This window comes from Triticum urartu, chromosome 1 (assembly GCF_003073215.2).
Source record: "Triticum urartu cultivar G1812 chromosome 1, Tu2.1, whole genome shotgun sequence".
Taxonomy (NCBI): Eukaryota; Viridiplantae; Streptophyta; class Magnoliopsida; order Poales; family Poaceae; genus Triticum; species Triticum urartu.
The window spans coordinates 94,126,120-94,145,970 of NC_053022.1; the positions used below are offsets into that span (position 1 = coordinate 94,126,120).

The 19,851-nt window shown below is 42.6% G+C and overlaps 3 protein-coding genes across 3 annotated transcripts; 2 read left to right on the plus strand and 1 right to left on the minus strand.

Moving 5' to 3' along the window:
• Nucleotides 1-547: 547 nt before the first annotated feature.
• Nucleotides 548-8,113, plus strand: LOC125550081 (E3 ubiquitin-protein ligase IPI1-like). The gene is made up of 6 exons (XM_048713001.1): nucleotides 548-1,007; nucleotides 3,005-3,174; nucleotides 4,502-4,560; nucleotides 5,380-5,408; nucleotides 5,488-5,890; nucleotides 7,405-8,113. Exons 1-6 carry the CDS (start codon nucleotides 836-838, stop codon nucleotides 7,874-7,876), a joined length of 1,305 nt encoding a protein of 434 aa, XP_048568958.1. The 5' UTR covers nucleotides 548-835; the 3' UTR covers nucleotides 7,877-8,113.
• A 3,599-nt stretch (nucleotides 8,114-11,712) lies between these two features.
• On the plus strand, nucleotides 11,713-18,544 carry LOC125550093 (gamma-tubulin complex component 4). The gene is made up of 16 exons (XM_048713006.1): nucleotides 11,713-11,996; nucleotides 13,125-13,416; nucleotides 13,649-13,785; nucleotides 13,982-14,080; nucleotides 14,726-14,846; nucleotides 14,937-15,209; nucleotides 15,360-15,440; nucleotides 15,521-15,604; nucleotides 15,733-15,819; nucleotides 15,999-16,054; nucleotides 16,152-16,337; nucleotides 16,528-16,753; nucleotides 16,961-17,049; nucleotides 17,551-17,704; nucleotides 17,857-17,979; nucleotides 18,060-18,544. Exons 1-16 carry the CDS (start codon nucleotides 11,824-11,826, stop codon nucleotides 18,123-18,125), a joined length of 2,247 nt encoding a protein of 748 aa, XP_048568963.1. The 5' UTR covers nucleotides 11,713-11,823; the 3' UTR covers nucleotides 18,126-18,544.
• Nucleotides 18,193-19,480, minus strand: LOC125550103 (protein LURP-one-related 5-like). The gene is made up of 2 exons (XM_048713016.1): nucleotides 19,136-19,480; nucleotides 18,193-19,001 (listed from the first exon to the last, which is right to left on the minus strand). The coding sequence occupies exons 1-2, from the start codon at nucleotides 19,415-19,417 to the stop codon at nucleotides 18,618-18,620; spliced, it is 666 nt and encodes a 221-aa protein (XP_048568973.1). The 5' UTR covers nucleotides 19,418-19,480; the 3' UTR covers nucleotides 18,193-18,617.
• Between the last annotated feature and the right edge of the window lie 371 nt (nucleotides 19,481-19,851).

Sequence of the window (19,851 nt, forward strand, 5' to 3'; positions counted from 1 at the left end):
GTGCTGCGAGGTCATGGGGCGCTGTTGAGACAGTGAACAACCATGGACAATCTTGGCAGCGGATGAAGGAGCAACGCCAGCGGTGAGGACCGCTATCAGCCGTGCTAGAAGCGGGGAAGTGGTGCTGCTGGCCATCGATGGAGGAGCATGTCGGCAGTCAACTATTCCACGCGCGAGCCATGGAAAAGGGAGGCACGCAGGAGGATTTATTTTCTCGCTCCGTGGGTGACACTGAAGAAACGGCAGTGTTGCATGTTCATGCAACTTTGATCACGCGGCTCCCAAGGCCACCAATTTTGATATTCTGACCGGTAGACCGACGACTAGCATTGCCCATCTCCTAATCGTTCATGCTGTGGACGATAGGGTGGTACTACGTCACTGCTGAAATTTTAGAGTAGAATTAAAATATTCTTTAGAAAAAAAAATCCTTCTAAAGCGGCCATAGTGAAGCGTGAACCACCTACTAAGCGGACAAGTGCAAATACCATACTCCGGGAGGGCTTCCATCCCAAAACAGCCGTTTTTATTCCCCTCCTCTCTTCTGTTTTCCCCCAGAGTTTCTTTCTTTCTAATTTCTCGTGGAGGCGAGGAGATAGAGAAGAGAGAGAGAGAGAGGAAGGGGACGGAGGAGGAGGCGTCCCTCGCGATTGGACAGGGCGCGAGGAACCCGAGGAGAGCGCGTGTGCGATCCCCGAGGCGCGGGGAGTCGATTCCGGCGCCGGGACAGTCTCGCCCTCGCCGGGCCGGCCGTTTCGAGCACTCTATCACCGAGGATTTGGTGGGATCCGGCCAAGAGCTGGTTGGTGGAGGGGAGGGGAGGAGCACGGGGGGGATGGGGGCCGGGGCGGAGCCGAGGGAGGAGGAGCCCCTCGAGGCGGAGGAGGGGGCTGGCGGGAAGGAGGAGAAGGCGGCGGTGTCCTGCTCGATCTGCCTCGACGCGGTCGTTGCCGCCAGCGCGGAGAGGTCCACGGCGAGGCTGCAGTGCGGCCACGAGTTCCACCTCGGTAAGGGGCTATTGCCCGATCTGTTGATGCGTTATTGCACTGAATTATGCGACGCTATTTTTGGGATTATGACTGGGCCGGCGATTCTGGTGTGAAGGAGCTGCGGAATGATATTTATCCGTGGGTATTTGGCTGAATTGCGATCATTTCACGCTGTTCTGATCTCCGACGAAGTTCCAGTATCCCGGTGCGGTAGGTTTTGGGAGCGTATTTTGCGTTATCTTACTCAGGCTCGATAGGAAATTGCAGTTTGGGGGCTGGATTTGGTAATTGTGTCTCGATTGACCTAGCCTCTTTGTTATTTCGGCGGAATAAGGTTGATTTGTCTAGATTCAACAAGAATTTTGATGTAAAATGTGCTCCCTTTTCTGGAAATTTCTGGGCTTTCCAGCCAGCTGTCATTAAATTTTGTTGGAAGTGTGGATTTTGGAGGCTGTGGTCTTGATGAGATTCATACATTACCACGAAATTGCTAAAATTAAAGTTAAAACCTAGAGGGCCTTAAAGACGATACTCAAAAACTAAAGGAGTATTGAACTTTGTGGTTTCATCAAGCAGTCTGGGTTGGCTGTTGATCTCAGTATGATACTGTAAGGGATTTATTGTGAATGTTAACTTAACCGAGGAAGCACAATATATCATCACTAGCACACTATAATACTGTAATGGATTTATTGTGAATGTTGATCTCAGTATGATACCGTAATGGATTTATCATCTCACGCAACAATTACAAATGGTTGCAAGTCCTTTTTTATAAGGACACAGCACACAATCGAGTCCACAACTACTTGATCTGTGCATGGCTCTGCACTTACTTCACTCCCGCATAGTTTCAACACTAGCACAGCCTCTTCTCACTCATAGGCCATATAACTCGAACACATTGCATGCATATAAGATGTAGCCTGACACTAACACATACAATCAGGCCACATCTCCACTGCATGCACCAATTACGGGGTTATTTAACACACGAGTCATGACTAATTCTAGCAACATGTGCATATATGCACTCGACTAATGTCTGCTGATTCGCCAGCAGTGCGCACACTTTGCTCTTTACTTATCTGATTCTGGGCACTGTAGAAGTGCATGTTCTAGCCGATGCAACCAAAAGACCGATCTGTGGGAGAGGGTGGGACATTATACTCCAACACTCCCCCTCACGTCTATGCTTCTTTAGAGTTTATGACGTGGGCAGCGGAAGCGGGGGCAGGCCGCAATTATTTATTGCGTTTACTGGGTTTTGAACCCTAAACCTCTTGGTTGCAAGCTTACGCACCTAACCAGTTCATCCATCAGACCGATCTGATGGAAGAGACTAGGCAATACATTTAGGCATCAACACTCCCCCTCACATGTGGCTCCCTCAGGCCTAAACGTGGACCGAAAGTGGGCTGCAATTTAATTGCGCCAGCCAGGCCTTGAACTCAAGACCTCTTGGCTCTGATACCATGTAGAAGTGCATGCTCTAGCCAATGCAACCAAAAGACCGATCTGTGGGAGAGGGTCGGACATTATACTCCAACACACACATGCAACTAACAAGAACTTAGTTGACCACCACCCTGCCTCTATACGGTAACAGTGCCATGCATCACAATGAAACATGAACAAAACACCTAGACAACATGGTTAACTCCAACAGTGTGAAGTATGTAAGGTAAGATTAAACTCTGAGAAGCAGTTTTGTGCAAGGGGATATGGTTATAGTGGCCCTTCGGGGTACAGAAGTGCAACTACATGGTTTAATGCAATACTACTTATTCTGTTTTCGTCATGATACTGTGGTATGCTTTAACCAACCTTAAAGCAGTGCTCCTTAATTATACTGTTTGTTGTTCTTTGGTTTATTCAAAGGAAAAAATAATCATTTCCATGTCTCATTGACATCGGGGCCCTGGGCCCACATGTCAGCTAAACATGGAGGGGCATGTTATGGATGCCATTTGTTTGGACTGCAAATTATTTAATCTGAGTGTCAACGTTTTCAGATTGCATTGGATCGGCATTCAACGCCAAAGGAGTTATGCAATGCCCGAACTGCCGCAAAATTGAGAAAGGGAATTGGCTGTATGCAAATGGTTCCCGCCCCTCACATGATATTAACATGGATGAGTGGGCTCATGAAGAGGACCTTTATGATGTTAGTTACTCTGAGATGGTACGTGACCATGTGAACTTCATTTGTTGAATATTATGAAATCGTTGTTTAAGTAGTGATCTGTATTTTTTTCTTGCCGGCAATGTGCATTGTTTGCAACACAATTTCCTTGTGTTTGAAATTTTAGTTATGTTCTGATTACCTAGCGATATTCAGTTTGTCTGCACTCAAATGGTTGACACTTGACCATGCTTGATTATTTGACCATTTGTTTTGTAGAAACTTGCCATTTTTATGCAAAAATTGCTATGCCTTCTATTCCTCTAATAACACAAGCTTTAAGCTTGTACATATTTTTGCTGGAAACATTTGATTACCATGTGGGTTTCTTCACCACCAAAGTCTTTTAACACTGATCTGATAGGTCGCTGGCTGCTTATGTGAATTCCGTAACCAGAGTTATCATGCTATTATGAATTTGATACAATTCCATGGTATTATGACTTCGATACAATATTGCCGAGACCATGCCTTAGTCGTGCACTTACAGAGCAACGTTCTTATGCCTTGATTTTGACCCTGTCTTAGTTTAACATCGTAGAAAAATATTCTTTTGTCTCCTATTTCAAGGTGGTTCATCTTGTGTCCAGATTTTTCTCTTTGTTTCTGTAGATATTGTCCATTCACTTAAAGGCTACACTGGATTACTTTTGAAATAAGTAACACACTACTACGCTAGAGATCATGCTAATTTTGTTATGCATAAACCAGTGTAGACCTGCTGAGTGCTTCATTCTGGAGTTTTCCCAAATAATTTTGCTGCTTGTCCGTACTGTTATATTCCACATTCTGCCAAATGCATGAGTAGTCCTGACCTATGTTCTTTCTGCTTATTCAACTTCCCTGCATGTCTATGCGTCATTATTGTATTTTTCCGAAACAGTTGTGCAGCCTATCTATAAATCATCTGAGTTTTTTTATTCTTGATTGTTTGTTTGCTGTCTTATTTTAACTTCCGTACTTTTTTTTCCTTGCGAGAAGGTAGTTACTTCTTCATACTCCCTCCGGTCCTTTTTACTCTGCATATAAGGGTTGTCTGAAGTCAAACTTCACAAAGTTTGACCATATTTATATGAAAAAATATCAACATCTACCATGCTAAAATTATACAATATGAAATGTTAAGTCATGACGCATCTACTGGTATTGATTTCACATTGTGAATGTTGGTATTTTTTCCTATAAAGTTAGTCAAATTTTACGAGGCTTGACTTCAGACAAATCTTGTATGCGAACTAAAAAGGACCGGAGAGAGTACATTGTTAATTATATCTGTGAATTTATTCCTGCATGCCCATTCTGACAAATATATATCTTGAATCTGCAGCCATTTCGTTTTCATTGGTGTCCATTTGGTCGCTTAGCACAGCTTCCATCATTCTTTGAGTATGTTCTATACTCCAAATTATCATTTTTAATCGTATAATAACTCTCCACAGAGTTAGTTTCCGTGCATCCATGGTTGGACAGATAGCTTTTATATAAAGGTTTTACTTTTGTCCTGTAAATTTGTAGCGCAGGTCTAGTAGCTCAAATATTTCACCTATCGAATCTTGCTCATGTAGAAAAATGTGGGGCCATAGCTAGTTCCTGTTATTTGTTTTCACTAGATGTTGTATTTATACTGGCTAATGTTACACTTGTCCGTTTACTGTTTGGAGACTAAAGATGAAAATGGTAACTTAGAACTCTGTTTTGTCTACTCTACAATCTATTGAAGTGATTCGATAAAATCAGATGAACACCTTTGTCGGTTTATCCTTTTGCAATGAAGGGTCTAACAATGTGCAACTCTAGATAGGCTTAACCCTGTCATTCTGCATGAGGTTATTGGCAATCTTCATAGTGGCTTTCTTGTCAGAGTATACATGGATCTTCTGACATGCATAGTGCATGTAATAGTTTACAAACCATACTGACATAGTGATACAGTCTATCTACAGCAGACATAATTTTAGCCAAAGCACCGGCCACTCTAATGGTTGACAATATTGGGAACAGTCATTCCTGTCATCTCTTAATGCCAGTATCAGTCAGTCAACATATACCGCATTGAATGGATATCTGTTGCTGTATCACACTTGTTCTGTACGATGTAGTTTCAGAGATCATGGTTATGCCATATTTATATTAAAGTTTTCAGCATATTGGAAAGTTATGTTATTATTCTCTTATGTTGCTAAATGTTTTACCCTCTTCTGCCAGGGAAGGAGAATCACCACCCCCAGTTACTTGTAAGTTCTTATTCAAATGACATCTATTTGAGTTTAAGTTATGTCGAGGTCTAAACATGTCTGGATATATTTCATGCAGTTCATGACTTCATGGGACAGCATGTGTTTCCGGAGAATTTATCCGTATCTGCTGCACCAGGGGCACATCCTTGCCCATATGTGGCATACTTGCATCCTCTTCCATCGCTGGCATCATCATCAAGCTCCCATGTCCCTGAGAGAACTATGGATGGTTCCGCTTATCATGATCACTGGAATCACCTGGCTGGCCCATCAGATGGTAGGCCCTTGCAAACGGTGCAACCCACTGATTTCCATCATAACCATTGGGCGCATCTGCCCCATTCCTATGTGCAATCCAACGGCAATAACGGGGTGACGGAGCAGCCAGGGGTCCCTTTTGGATCAATGAGGGCTGCAAGGGTGGATGGTGATAGCCAACGTCGAGGATCTGTTGTTTCTCCATCGTACTTCAGTAATGGGTAACCTCTTGTCTATTTCTGCTCTCATGGCATACTATTAGGGCATGTCCATACTGTGATGTTGTCAGTCTCTAGCGTTGCCATCTAGTGTTTTTGGTGATGGCGAATGGAGCTGTATTTCATGCATGAGATGGCTTGGGAATATGGATAACTTAGGCACAATGACATATATGAGACAATGAAACAGAAAACTGAAAAGTGCTCCGTGGAATCATTTTGTCTTGAGATGTGAGATGCATCATGTTCTCTTGAGATTTGGTGTTTTATTAGGGCTAACATAAGAGACTACAGTACTGTTGATGCCTGTATGGCCTTGCTTTTATAACTGAGAAGGCACTTAAAAAATATTGCATTTGTGCTTTTATCAAAATATTAACTCGCTAAAACAGATGATGTTTCTGAACTTGAATAGTTTCAAACATTACTTCCACCATTACCTCTGTATAATAATGTAAATAGGGGATCAATTCTTTTACACTGCAAAACAGTTCTTCATGGTGAATCTAATGGTACCATTTGCACCTAATCAATAGAACTAGTTTTTTGTTAATCAGATGTCAAAGATTGAGAGGTTTGACTGCATGCTTTCTAAAACACCATCCATTTAGGAACAGAGGTAGTATCCTTATTGTGACGTCATCTAAACTTAACAATGAAAAGTTGTTGGTTGGAAGCACTCTACTATCTTATTATAAATTGGAGTTGGTGGTGGTGGCAGTGACTTCACTCCCCACTCAAGTCCAATCTTCCTCATCCATTAGAACCCGCCAGAGCCCTCCGGTTTGATTTATTTATTTATAAACAAAGCAGTAAAAAATAATGCAGTTGGGGAGCCTGAAACCACACACCTGCTTCTTCACCCAGTTTAATCAAACCAACGAAACCACTGCCTCGCTCATGTTTTGAGTGAGAAAGCATTTTATAAGTAATGTCAGTCCTGCCATGTCTGTGCAGTTACACAGGTGCAATGTTGCGTGCTTGCTTGAGTTTTTCTTTACAGTGTTGCAAGTCCATTGGTTGTTGCATACTGCTAATCCAATACAACTTCAATTATTCTGTAGTTCCGTAGCAATGCACGTGTATTATGCTAGTATTACCCTAAAAAGGATGCTGTGACTTGTGCATTTACTGTGACCTACTCCCTCCGTCCCATAATATAAGAGCGTTTTTTACACTAGTGTAGTGTCAAAAACGCTCTTATATTATGGGACGGAGGGAGTACATTTGATGCTGTTGCATTGTTTCCTCTACCATGTCAGCTTTATCTAAATCTCCTGAGGTTTTCGGAGTTATGCTATGTTGGTTGCACATGCTATGATGTAGTAATATGTGTCGGGTAGTCTGGAAGTCTGAAACTAGACTAGTCTAAGGCTATAAGACCATTTACAAACAATAACATTTTCCCAAGTATCCCTTGAGAATTAAACTATTTTGTTATAGCAGAAATTATTGCAGTATGATGCAGCTTGTGATGCATGAATATCAATGCGTGATGATTTCTTTTTTCTTTTCAGATCTGGCTCTAGATCTAGAGCTCCTAATGTTCCTCCTCTGGTACCTCAGTTCATGAGGGCACATGGCAACATCAACGAACAGTACACTCAGAGTTCATCATCCAGCCTTTTTGCTGGAGCTCATAGATCAGGAGGCATGCGACCTGCCCCTCCGCCACCACAACCGGAGAACCCAACATTTTGCCTGTTCCCACCGGGTTCATCTGGCCATAGTTCAATGGATACCGATGAAGCTGGAGGAAGCCGATTCTATGCCTGGGAGCGCGATCGCTTCGCGCCGTACCCATTGATGCCGGTCGACTGCGAGACAAGCTGGTGGAGCTCACAGCAGTCTCATGGCGCATCAGAATCCACACCCGCACCCGCGCCAAGGAGACTCTTTGGGCAGTGGATCGGCCTCGGCAGGTCATCGCCCGAGAATAGATCGCCCGAGGGCTCATCATATCGACAAATGCACTCTCCTCGGATGTAGCCAACCTCCTGCGGAGGCAACCTAAGTTAAAACTTCACATTTGGAACCTGAGTTGCTTGTAAGAAAAGATGGGGGAAAACCCATCTGTAAGGAATTAAACCGGGTTTGCGCGCGAAACTTCCGGAGAATTCTGCGAGGGAGAAACAGGAAATAACCCGGAGGGAAAACGTTTTGGTTTGGTTTATGTGAATTCCGTCTCGTACATATTTGAAAATCAAACTGGGATATTCGAAGTTTCGCCCTGTGTTACGATTTCCTATCTGCTTTTTTGGTTGATGGTTGAATATTTTTTTTGCGAAAGGAACAAAATCATTATTTAAATAGAGTTATTACACTCAAGTTGACATAGAGTCTCAACTTCCTCAGGCGCACAACGCAACCAGATAGCTGTTTTAGGGAGAGATGGGCCCATGCGAGCTAGTACATGACTAGCTTTGTTCTGGGCACGTCCTACGAGCTTTATTTCATGTGTTCTAGAGCTCAGTAATTGCTTAATGTCATTCACCATAGCAGCAGTTGGGGATCTATCAGGAGCTTGGGAAGTAATCATGCGTGCTGCCGCCATGCAGTCCGTCTCGATCAACAGCCGGTCTGTGCTCCTATCCAGCTTTATTTCATGTGTTCTAGAGCTCAGTAGTTGCTTAATGTCATTCACCATAGCAGCAGTTGGGGATCTATCAGGAGCTTGGGAAGTAATCATGCGTGCTGCCGCCATGCAGTCCGTCTCGATCAACAGCCGGTCTGTGCTCCTATCCAGCTTTATTTCATGTGTTCTAGAGCTCAGTAGTTGCTTAATGTCATTCACCATAGCAGCAGTTGGGGATCTATCAGGAGCTTGGGAAGTAATCATGCTCAGCTCCACCTGTACTCCTCCTCCTCCAACCATGACCCATCAGTGTTAAATTTCATCAGGGGGTTTGTCTCGTAAAAGCATTTCATGTGATTTTTGCTTTCTGTCCCGTCCAGCATAGGAGACCACCGTCTTCTCCATATCAGCACTTGGGTGCTGCCGTATGTGGTCGTCGTGCCACATTACTTTCTTAACTGCATATTCTACTTGTCACAACGTGGGTTTAGTACAATCATGTAGAAATGTATTGCACTTTACGTGCTTTTCAGGTCACGCAATAGAAATGCCTGGACGATCACCGAAGAATAGAAAAACCGTTAGTTCTACCATGTCGAAAGGAGTGTGCTTATGGGCATCATTGCTTAACCGTGCAAGCGCCTTTTGTCCGTCCTGCCCCAGTGATTTTAGGGTTCGATGCCTTTTGTCCGTTCTGCCCCCCCCAGTGATTTTAGGGTTTGATGATATGAGCTCTTATTGAAGCCATCAATGCAATGTGAATAGATTGAAATGAAATGATTATAATTTTTTGGGGGGAATAAAATGATTATGTTTGATTATCAATGGCAACAATTGAAATAAAATGATTATATAATTATCAATGGACAATATATGTATAATATCAATGACAATAATAGACGGTACAATGGAAAGATAATGAGACCAAAAACAACCAGAAAAAGAAGTTATATCAAAAATCACACTTGTCGTCTTCTTTCTTTGATTGTATGTCCCAGTCTAAAAAATATGTTGAACCAATAATAAGGAAAAGAAACATGTGCAAACATCCCCGTATGCAATAACTACTCGTCACTAGAAATAAGATCTAATAACCGTCAAGAAAGCATTCCCATGCAACACAAAACAACTTGAAAGAAGAGGTCGACGAAGCCGTCAAACCATGAGACTGCTTTTTCCGACGGACACATAAATTGTCAATATCTGAAGAGAGACAATAAATTTGGTAACACCTACTCTCATAGGCCCTTCGTCAGTGCTGGATCAGACATTATGGAGGTAGGAAAAGAATGGAGAGACCTTATTCCAACACATCATCGTCACTGCCACCTGTCAATGTTGCTAGAGAGTCAAAACCTATGGGAAATAGGAACCTACAAGAGCTAAGAAACCACTCCCTTGGTTGTTCTTGCGTTGTTAATAAAGTCAACAAAGATTCACAGAGAATACTACAAAATCATAGAGGCTTGCAAGAGCATTCATGGTGACCGAGATTCAATTTTTTTGACATATCATTTTTTTTCAGTTTTTAATAAAATATCCGGTTTCTACAATCCTCTTGATTGATGGTGGATGATTTCTAGCCCACACTACATGGGGTGCTGCCCCAACTAATTTTCTTTCAACGACTACTGGATCTTGTTGTTACTGGTGAGTGGTTATTGCGGTCTTCAAAGCACTGTATGGCGAGGAAGTTTGTAGGTGTCCCTATTCCTTGCTATATGTTTAGTGTATTTTTCAAGCTTCGGCAAAATGACGGACAAGTGAAGAAAAAAGACGATCAATATGATTTTTGGTGTAATTTTTTTACAAGTTGTTTTGCGTCTTGTTCTCCCTCAATTATACTAGCTACTCTTTTCCATGATAAATATCAGATATAAGATGCCTTGTGCGTGTTTTTTCTGAATAAAGAAATCCTCTATTATTTACCTAGCAACATAAAAAAGTGAAAATAAGAAACTTCACACTTTTTTCATCTATGGTTGTTTGATTTGTATAATTGCAATTCATGGACCTTTGCCCTCTAAGTATTCATTTGCACCATGATGAAATTTCACGACTCAAAAACATTTGAAAATTCATATGTTTTTCTCTGCGAATGAAAAATCCATATGTTGTTGTGGCAGTAAAGAAAATGTTCTTCAGTCTTATAGAACTGCAGATGACAAATATATTTCATATTTTTTTATTTTTTTATTATGAGAACAATAAAAAGGTAGGCAACATTGAATAATTTCAAAAACCACACAAGACAAATTAAGGGAGGTTTCTTGCTTGCCTTGCAATGAAGTGAGGTTCTTGTTGTTATTGAGCCTGATTGTTTGGAGGCCATTGATCTACTGAGGAAAAAAAACATGGGCAGATCTCGGTATACCTTCATCGTTCATGAGATCATACAACTCATGGAACAACCAAATTCTGGTATCACTTATATTTATAGAACCCAACACCATGTAAGCTAGTGGTAGAACCAGCAGACGTACTATAGTATGGCTTGCTTCAGGACCTGGTGATCCGATACAACTTTATAAGAATGATTATAGAGTTGCTACCTGAGTAATACAAATATTTTTCTGCTAATGTTCTCTATCAAGGAACCACTTAGGTGATCAATATATTATCGAAACATTTCCCTCCTCCACGAGAGGCTCCCAAGACAACTAGGGTTTTCTGCCTTCCGTCGACGCCATCGCCGATTTGCCTCGTCTCCTGTGGCCTTATGTCCATAAAAGCGCGGTGGATCTCGACCCTTGACGACAGGAGGGCTCCTACTTTGTTTTTACTTTTTAGGTGTTTTCTTGAGTTTCGTTAGGGTTTCTATCCTGCTCAGGAAGGCGAGGCCGCGGTCCCGACGATGCGTCTAGCATCGTCGAAGCGTGTGACTCCGATGGATTTTGTGAGATTTGTTTGTCTTCGATGGATTTGCTTGGATCGGTTTTGTCCATTTGCATCCGTGCATCTACTAGTTGGATCCTTCTGATCTACGCTTATCATTAGCAACGATTGCTGTTTTTGTGCGTTGGTTCTTCAGGCCTTACCACGAAGACTTCCTGACTGTCTAGTACAACAAGGTTTGCCCGGCTTTCGGCTCCCTTCGGTGCTTATAGTCGTTGGTAGGTGGTCTATGAAGGTGTAATTTCTATTGTTTGTGTTCTTTGCACTGTTTGATGAATGGATCAGATTTTTTTTTTAAATACAAGTAATTTCCCCCAAAAAAGAATAATTTGAAAACCCACACAAAAAACAAAGCCTGAATTCCGCCGTCCCCGCCCTTCCCCCCACTCCACTCCGTCGCTCTCCTTCCCATTCTCTCTCCCTCGCGATCTCGCCGAAACCCTAGGAGAACCCCGGGGAGACCGGGATGCTGCACGAGCTCCTCCTTGCCCTTCTCGGCTTCACCGGTGACTTCGTGCTCGACAACTCCTCCGCCCGCCGCGGCCCCGAGCCGGCCGAAGCCGGTGGCGCCGGAGACGGCGACGTGGGCCCCGCCTTCCGCCTGGCGCCCGACCTCACCTTCCTCCAGCCGTCAGAGAGGTATGGGAGACCCGAGACCTGTCCTGTGCTGCGAATCTGTAACCGCGCCGTGGTTTCTGCGATCTGTGGTGTAGTTAGGTGGTCGAATTCGATGCGATGCGGCACAAGCAAGCAAACATGAATAGCCAGGGGACTTGTTTCCCTGGTCGTATTGCTTGAGTAAGCATAGTTTCTGCCGCGTTAAGTGCTTTATGGCTGCCTAAATCAGAGTTAACCGCAACCGGTGGATGGAGGATTGGACCAATTTGCTTCGTTTTCATCATTTAGCTTGTAATAATGCCTACCAGTCGGTCCGCGAGTGTATCAGTTGATACAGAATTTCATAATGCCATGATTGACCGTGCTGTGCGAACATTGGGATGGAGTAAGACACTGGCACATGCTGAATTTACGAGAAGTATGGCTTCAACTAAGGGACAAACTAACAAGTTCTGAAATGAGATATTTCGTAGAAATGTAGCCTCAGTAGTCCAAGTCTATACTTAAGAGCTTCAAATGTTTCACACTTTAGTTCTCGTCAACCTCTGTAGATAACTAGGTTTGGTAGATAATTTAAACTAGTTAAGCAGATAGAGATGAATGCACCTCAGAAGCAAGCACATACATTTACAGGTTCATCCATTGCACATTTAGTGCTTTCCGTGTCTACCCAATCTGCTCTTTTACATGATAATACACAAAAACTACTGCTTAACAATTGTAAAAAAAAGGGCAGCCCGGTGCATGTAGCTCCCGCTTGCGCAGGGTCCAGGGAAGGGTCCGACCACTTTACATGATAAATACACAAAAAACTACTACTTAACAATTGTACCTGAAAATATTCATATTTAATACATATACAGTGCTTTTGCTCTACATGTAAGTGTTCATTTTGTGCGTGAACTGCGAAGTACTCTACTGGATACAAGAAGTCGTATCTAATAGGAAGGAATATTACATCAGAATCTCAATGTATAGAAGTTTCCAGTGCCCAGAAGTATTAGCAATCATCTTGGTGCATTTAGTTCTTAGAATCGTCATCAATGCTGTAGGACATGGCCTGGCAAGCAAGATATAGATAGAAGAAAGTATGTTTTGTCATTAGATCATGGTTCACCAAATACTAAATGGCTTTTCCCATTTGCGCAGGAGTGCTATTGAAAGGCTCATATCTCTGGGATTTTATTACAGAGAACTGAATCGTTTTGCGACCGAGTCTCGTGATCTGAGTTGGATTCAGTCTTCTGTTGAGGTTTCATCACCTAATGCTGATATTACTCTGAAGGGCAAAGTGAGAAAAGGGAGTGCATACCGGAGGGCAATTGCCAATGGTATTGCTGAGATTTTATCAGTTTATAGGTCAGCTGTTCTGCAGGTTGAGCAAAACCTGTTGTCAGACCCATTGCCTATCCTGGCGACAGTAACCCATGGGCTAAATAAGGTCTGTTCTTCGACATCTTGCACTTACAGTTTCTGTCTCCATGTGTCATTTTTTAATTTCCGCACAACCATGGACCTAACTATTGCATTTACAATATTTGTTAAGTACTGTCTCTACTGTCTTTATGAGCTTTTGCACAGAGATCAATATTATATTCCTTCGGCGTGCATTATCTGATGTGATTAGTCTGGTTTTTGACACTGACCCTATTCACTGTTGTGTGAATCTGTAGTTTGAGGTTCTTCTGCCTCCACTTTATGAGCTTGTTATGGAAATCGAGCAGAAAGACATCAAGGGAGGACAGCTTCTTAACCTGTTACATAAAAGATGCCATTGTGGGGTTCCAGAATTGCAAAGCTGCATTCAGAGGTATTGCCTCAATTATTCTTATATATATGCGGCTTTTGAAGAAATATAACTGACATTTCCAGTCCTTTCGTGTTTGCATGGGAAACATTGTACTTCTATTTTCATTGCCACTACTTCACTGCATATTTCTTATGCCCCTTATGATCAATTGTTTGCTTATTCATTTTCTTTTTATTGATGGTAAAAATAAGAATAGGCTGCTTTGGCATGGACACCAGGTCATGTTTAACCAGCTGACTTCTTGGATGGTTTATGGTATTCTTCAAGATCAGTACCATGAATTTTTCATCAGAAGGTCAGCATGACTTACAGAGCTTCCATTAAATTATCTTGTAATTTTGTCATTGCTATTCTCCTATCCAGTTGCTGCTTCTGATATATTATAGCGGCATATCCAGTTAGACATTTTGGCCTGCTAAATGGCATGTGAAATTTCAACTATAGGAGCACATATCCCGAGTGCTTTTGAAGTTTTGGTTATAATATGAATAATTCTATATTTTGTTGTGCATATTTACTTTATTTTATAATTTCGCCCCTTAATCAGCAAACAGTTCTGTGAGAATTCTAATTATGATTCACAAAAAGTCTAATATTGTCAACTGATATGCACGAGAATTTGCTCGTTGGAGCTTTGTCTAATGATTTTGAGTATCTCTATATCCAACAGTCTATAGCAGGAATTGTATCAGTTGCCTTTTGCATGAAAACTACTAGTTTTCTTTTGAACATGAAATAACTGTAGGAGAGTTTCCTACAGTCTTAAGTTAATAAACGAGAGAAGACAAGTTACATGTTACAATATTTACAAGGGCAGGCCTTTGGCCAAAACCCAGAGGAGCTTGAACTAAGGGCACCAAGAAAGTATCAAAAGAGGGAAAAATAAGCTAATTGAGCCCCTGAGCCAGACTAATATAAAACTTCTTACCTTTCTTTTCAGACAGGTTGACAGAGACGAGGAGAATGAATCGGCTCAGTCTGATGTTGCTGATAAATTTGCGCAGAAATTAGCTAAAGACACATCCCTTACTAGTTGGCACTCAGGATTTCATGTATCATTGGTATGCTTATACTCTTATTCTGAAATGCATGTGTATGAGGCAATAAATGTTCCCCTAGCTATTTATATCCGTTTTTCTCTCACTTGACAGGACATGTTGCCGGAGTATATCCACATGCGAGTTGCAGAATCAATTCTATTCGCTGGCAAAGCAATAAGGGTTCTTAGAAACCCTAGTCCTGGTGCTACATTGCTGGAACCAACCAACCAAAGTCAGACATTGAAAGGATCTCATAGAATGCAAAGCTTCACGGGGGGCTCCGGTGCTCTGAAAGAGCTGCCAAACTTCTCTAACATTAGTGCAGAAGAATTATTGCCACAGGCTGAAGCAGATAAAGTTGATGCCATGCTTAAGCAGCTAAAGGTTAGTTGTTAGCTTTCTGCTTGCAATATTTAAAATCAGCATCTTATATTGCTGTATGCATCTTTCCCTGTTTTGTGTGTCAAAGTTTTCGTTTATCCTTATCCTTTATGGGAGGAGCATTATTGACATATGTCCATATTGTTTCTGCAGCATGCTTCCGAGTTCCATAAAAGGTTGTTTGAGTCTGCTGTTAGCTCAATACGTACAATTGCAGCTAACCATCTTTGGCAGGTATTAGATGGCTTAAAGCATTATATTCTATCAATGTTTTATTGCACATGAGATTCACCGATTGTTTTCTTTGGTAAAAGTTAGTGGTTGTACGCGCTGATCTCAATGGCCACTTGAAGGCACTTAAAGATTATTTTCTTTTGGCGAAAGGTGATTTTTTCCAGGTAATATACCTTTTGTATTCCTTCTTTTGCATGTATGTATCTCCGTGGTTGCGCTAGTACAGTGCAAATTGTGCTATAGTGCCTTCTTTGGTTGTTTTCGGAAACTCAAAATCATGATTTTGAACCAGTGTTTTCTTGAGGAAAGCCGTCAATTAATGCGCTTACCACCTCGTCAATCTACAGCTGAAGCAGATCTCATTGTCCCATTTCAGTTGGTAAGTGACATGACCCCTTTTTGTTGCCAAAGACCTACAGATACACAATTTTATTATTTCAGTTTATCATGTGGTTTAATTGTCACCAACTTAACAGAATCCTGCTGAGTTCTGTTTTCTGCTGCGTTACCTCATGTTAGCAAATAGGTTTGATTTATTTCCTGTTCTTAATTCTGCAGGCTGCGCTGAAAACTATAGGCGATGAAGACAAATACTTCACCAGGGTATCTCTAAGGTTAGCATTTCTGTTTGGCACATAGAGTAATCGATGCCAAGCCATTTTTGAATTTCAGTGCTGTACATTGACAACTGATTTTGTTTGTCTTTCGTAGGATGCCACTGTTTGGTATGAAATCTAGTACATCACAGAAAGATTTTCAGAAGTCCAACACATCAGATCTTTCCTTGCAAGGAAAGGCTAGCTCAGAGTTGGCACTTGATGGTTGGCATAGTATTGCTCTGGAATATTCCGTCGATTGGCCACTACAACTCTTCTTTACTCCTGACGTTCTTTCTAAGTAAGTGCTGTACTTCGTATGTTACTCTCAACAAAATGATTATATTTTGAATTTCATAGATCTTTGAGTTTTGAGTGTGATTAATATCCTGAAAAGCTACATCAAGACTTGCTAAACTCAACTGGGAAGTCAGGGGAAGTCTTTTGAGCTTTTTACATTCCCATTTCTAAGATACACAAACTGTATCCAGGTATCGCAAAGTTTTTCAGTATCTCATTCGGTTGAAGAGGTCACAAATGGAATTGGAGAAATCCTGGACAGCTGTAATGCATCAAGATCATGTTGATTTTTCTGATTATTGCAAGGATCGGAAGAATTCCTCTGCAACACAACTGCGTCGGTTACGCACGAAGCCTTTTTGGCGAGTAAGGGAGCATATGGCTTTCTTGATCAGAAACCTACAGTTCTACATCCAGGTAATAACCAGATAAACTACCATTTACCTTTGGTAATAATTCGGAGGATGTACATGATGTTTGCTTAATAACGAGAAGCTACAACATGACAGCATTTGACCAGATAGCTGCTAGGAATGTGCTAGTTTCAAAATTATTCTAGACGTTAATAGAAATTTGTTTAGTTTGATAATTTTCACTTTTCCTCTTATTGACTTCCTTTTGCAGGTTGATGTAATTGAGTCACAGTGGAATGTTTTACAAACTCACGTTCAAGACTCGCATGATTTTACAGAACTAGTGACCTTTCATCAAGAGTAAGCAACTGTTTTTCACTTTATGCTGTCTAACTTTTGTTATTTGTTTTTCCCGATAGGAAGGTTAAGCTTTTTATTTGATAATGTACTGTTTACTGAATCCATGCTACAACACGTTCATCTTCTTTTGAGTAGAATATTTTCATAAGGTCTGATCCTAGAAGATAAGGAAACATTATGGATCTGTGTTCATACTTCGTACCAACTTGTTCTTTTGCTTCACCACCAAATGGTGTTGGTTTCATTGCATATTGGTGCTGTCTATTATCTGAAGCTTATATAGATGGATGTTTTGGTTTTGCATAGCCCTTTCTACAGGTTGCAATAATTTCCCCTGTACTTTTGTCTAGTCGACCCTGGCCACTTAATTATACTATAGTGATTTCCTTGCCTAGTTACATGGAAATACTACCACAACTAGTGTTACCTTTGAATTTCCACGGCCGCAACAGATTTAATCTGTTATGGTATCTTGGCTGACTATAACCTCTTGCATTGCAGCTATTTGTCGGCATTGATATCACAGTCCTTCTTGGATATAGGATCAGTTTCTAGAATACTGGACAGTATAATGAAGCTCTGCTTGCAGTTCTGCTGGAGTATCGAGCAATACGAAACAGGCGCAAACATGTTTGAGATTGATCACATAACTGAGGTATTGTCCCACCTAACGCCATGGGCCTTCTGTGAACAAATAGGGACATGCCAGTGCTTGGCACATCACTCATGGATGTCTAAGCTAGCCAGCTTTTTGCTTAGTTTCCTAGTATATGTAGCATAAACTTACATACACTTGGTGATATTCAGGAGTTCAACAAGAAATCAAATTCGCTGTACACTATCCTAAGGAGTAGTCGACTTGCGGGAAGTCAGAGAGCACCTTTCCTGAGGCAGTTTCTGATGAGACTGAACTTTAACTCTTTCTTTGAGGTAAGCTCTTCCAATTCGGGATCGGTTAACTATCCATAGACATTGCCCTTGTACTTGATACAATTTTCTCCCTATGTTAGACAACTGCGAGGGGTGTGATGAATTCAGGCAGGCTGCGGCCAGGCACAGCGAGTACCCAGCTGTAAGCCTATAGCTACAGTGGCTGTTCTCGCCGTGATTTGCATGACAATGCTGCTACATACTGACAATGGCGCAAACCCGTCACACAAGAAGGGGAGGAAGAATCTGTAGGATCTGTAAATTAGCTGTAGCATGTGAGTTGTTTTGCCCTGGGAAGTAAACACTTGGTGATGTTTGTTTGGCTAGTGTTGTGCTGTGCACGTCTTTGCGTTGCTTGCCTACCTTCCCCATGTTATTGGTATCTCTATTGGGAACATGGTGTGTGGCCTTAGATGAAATGGTAGCAGACTAGCAGACCCGTTCAGTATTTCAGCAACACTGCAAGGTTTACATTGCAACTGTTCTGGAAGGATGAATGCAACAATGAAATGAAATGCCAAAGAATATGGGGATTTACAATAGGTATACCGACGTGCTTCTTCTACAACCTCCGAAATGTTCTAGAAGCTTCTATATGCATGAACATTTGTTGGCCTGGCGATTCGGGCGGGGCGGGGTCATCGGTACGAGTTGGAGATCATGAGCATGGCCATGGTGATGGCAAGGTCCATCCCTGGCTGCACCACCAGCGACAGCACGTCCTTGCCCAGCAATGTCGCCTTCTCTGGCCCCCCTCGTTTCCGCCGCACCTCGGCGATGAGCGTCTCGTCGCTGGTCGAGCTGCGACGGTGGATCCTCGACCACTCCTCCTGCCGGGACCAGCTCAGGCGGTAGAGTTCTGGCTCGTCCACGGCAAGCACGGAGGCGGTGCAGCTGGACCTCCCCAGGTCCTTGATGGCTCTCATCATGAGGTGCGGCTCACTGTGGCCGTCGTTCGAGTTCGAGTCGTCGTCGACGTCGCCATTGTACACCTCCCATGTCTCCGGCATCAAGCTCAGAATCTGCATGCGGCCAATTGTCGAACGGGTTCATGTCATGCACGAAGCTAACTAATCAGCGCGTGTAATGTATATTACCAGTAGCCAAAAAACAAGTAGATGAGTAGAATAGATCTACCCGATCGATCAGTGATCACCTTGCGTTGGCGGCGGCGGACGGTGAGGAGGACGCGGCCGGCGTGGTCCATGAGCGCCATGCTTCCCGGGCCGACGCCGTAGTTGTCCACGCGGAACACCATCCGGCCGTCCGCGTCGTCGAACACCGCGTACCCGTCGCCGCGGAACACCAGCGACTTGCACCACACCGTCAGCCGCCGAGGCGCCGCCGCCGCGGGCGGGGACGGCTCGACGGCGACGGCGCCACCGCCCGCCGACGGCCTCTGGGGTCTCGGGGTCTCCTCCGGCTCCGCCATCACCATGGTCGGTCGTTGCCAAGCTAGCTCCGACGACGTGCGCGCCTGCGCGTGCTGCTCTTCTTTATAAGCCAATATCTGGACTCCGTTGCGTCTGCATGGATTCGACACTGTTTTGACCCTGGATTGCTCAATTTTTATTATAAGATTTTTTTATGCATAGAATTATTTTTGAGATCACCGATTGCATTTTTTGCATTTCTATTTGGTAAATTATTAATGGATACTGCTGATTCTTTGGGACCATGCATGAGATAATAACTTATTTATTTTTGCGCGTCGGAGTTAATTTGTGGGGATGCCAGAGTTGACCTAGCTGGACCAGCTAGCTAGCTAGTAACATATAGTAGAACTTTTTCTAAAGTTTGTGAGATATATTTTGTGGTATCTTATCTTTCAAATACTCCTTCAATATATCAGATGCAACTCGTGTGATTGCG

What these genes read in the sequence shown, in the direction of transcription:
- LOC125550081 (XM_048713001.1), top strand. Translation starts at nt 836, where the DNA reads ATGGGGGCCGGGGCGGAGCCGAGGGAGGAGGAGCCCCTCGAGGCGGAG. An exon ending in CAGCTTCCATCATTCTTTGA is followed by an intron (nt 4,561 to 5,379) that starts GTATGTTCTATA and finishes CTCTTCTGCCAG; the next exon opens with GGAAGGAGAATCACCACCCC. An exon ending in ATCACCACCCCCAGTTACTT is followed by an intron (nt 5,409 to 5,487) that starts GTAAGTTCTTAT and finishes TATTTCATGCAG; the next exon opens with TTCATGACTTCATGGGACAG.
- LOC125550093 (XM_048713006.1), top strand. Translation starts at nt 11,824, where the DNA reads ATGCTGCACGAGCTCCTCCTTGCCCTTCTCGGCTTCACCGGTGACTTC. An exon ending in TTCCTCCAGCCGTCAGAGAG is followed by an intron (nt 11,997 to 13,124) that starts GTATGGGAGACC and finishes CCATTTGCGCAG; the next exon opens with GAGTGCTATTGAAAGGCTCA. An exon ending in CATGAATTTTTCATCAGAAG is followed by an intron (nt 14,081 to 14,725) that starts GTCAGCATGACT and finishes CTTTCTTTTCAG; the next exon opens with ACAGGTTGACAGAGACGAGG.
- LOC125550103 (XM_048713016.1), bottom strand. Translation starts at nt 19,417, where the DNA reads ATGGTGATGGCGGAGCCGGAGGAGACCCCGAGACCCCAGAGGCCGTCG. An exon ending in TCCGCCGCCGCCAACGCAAG is followed by an intron (nt 19,002 to 19,135) that starts GTGATCACTGAT and finishes GGCCGCATGCAG; the next exon opens with ATTCTGAGCTTGATGCCGGA.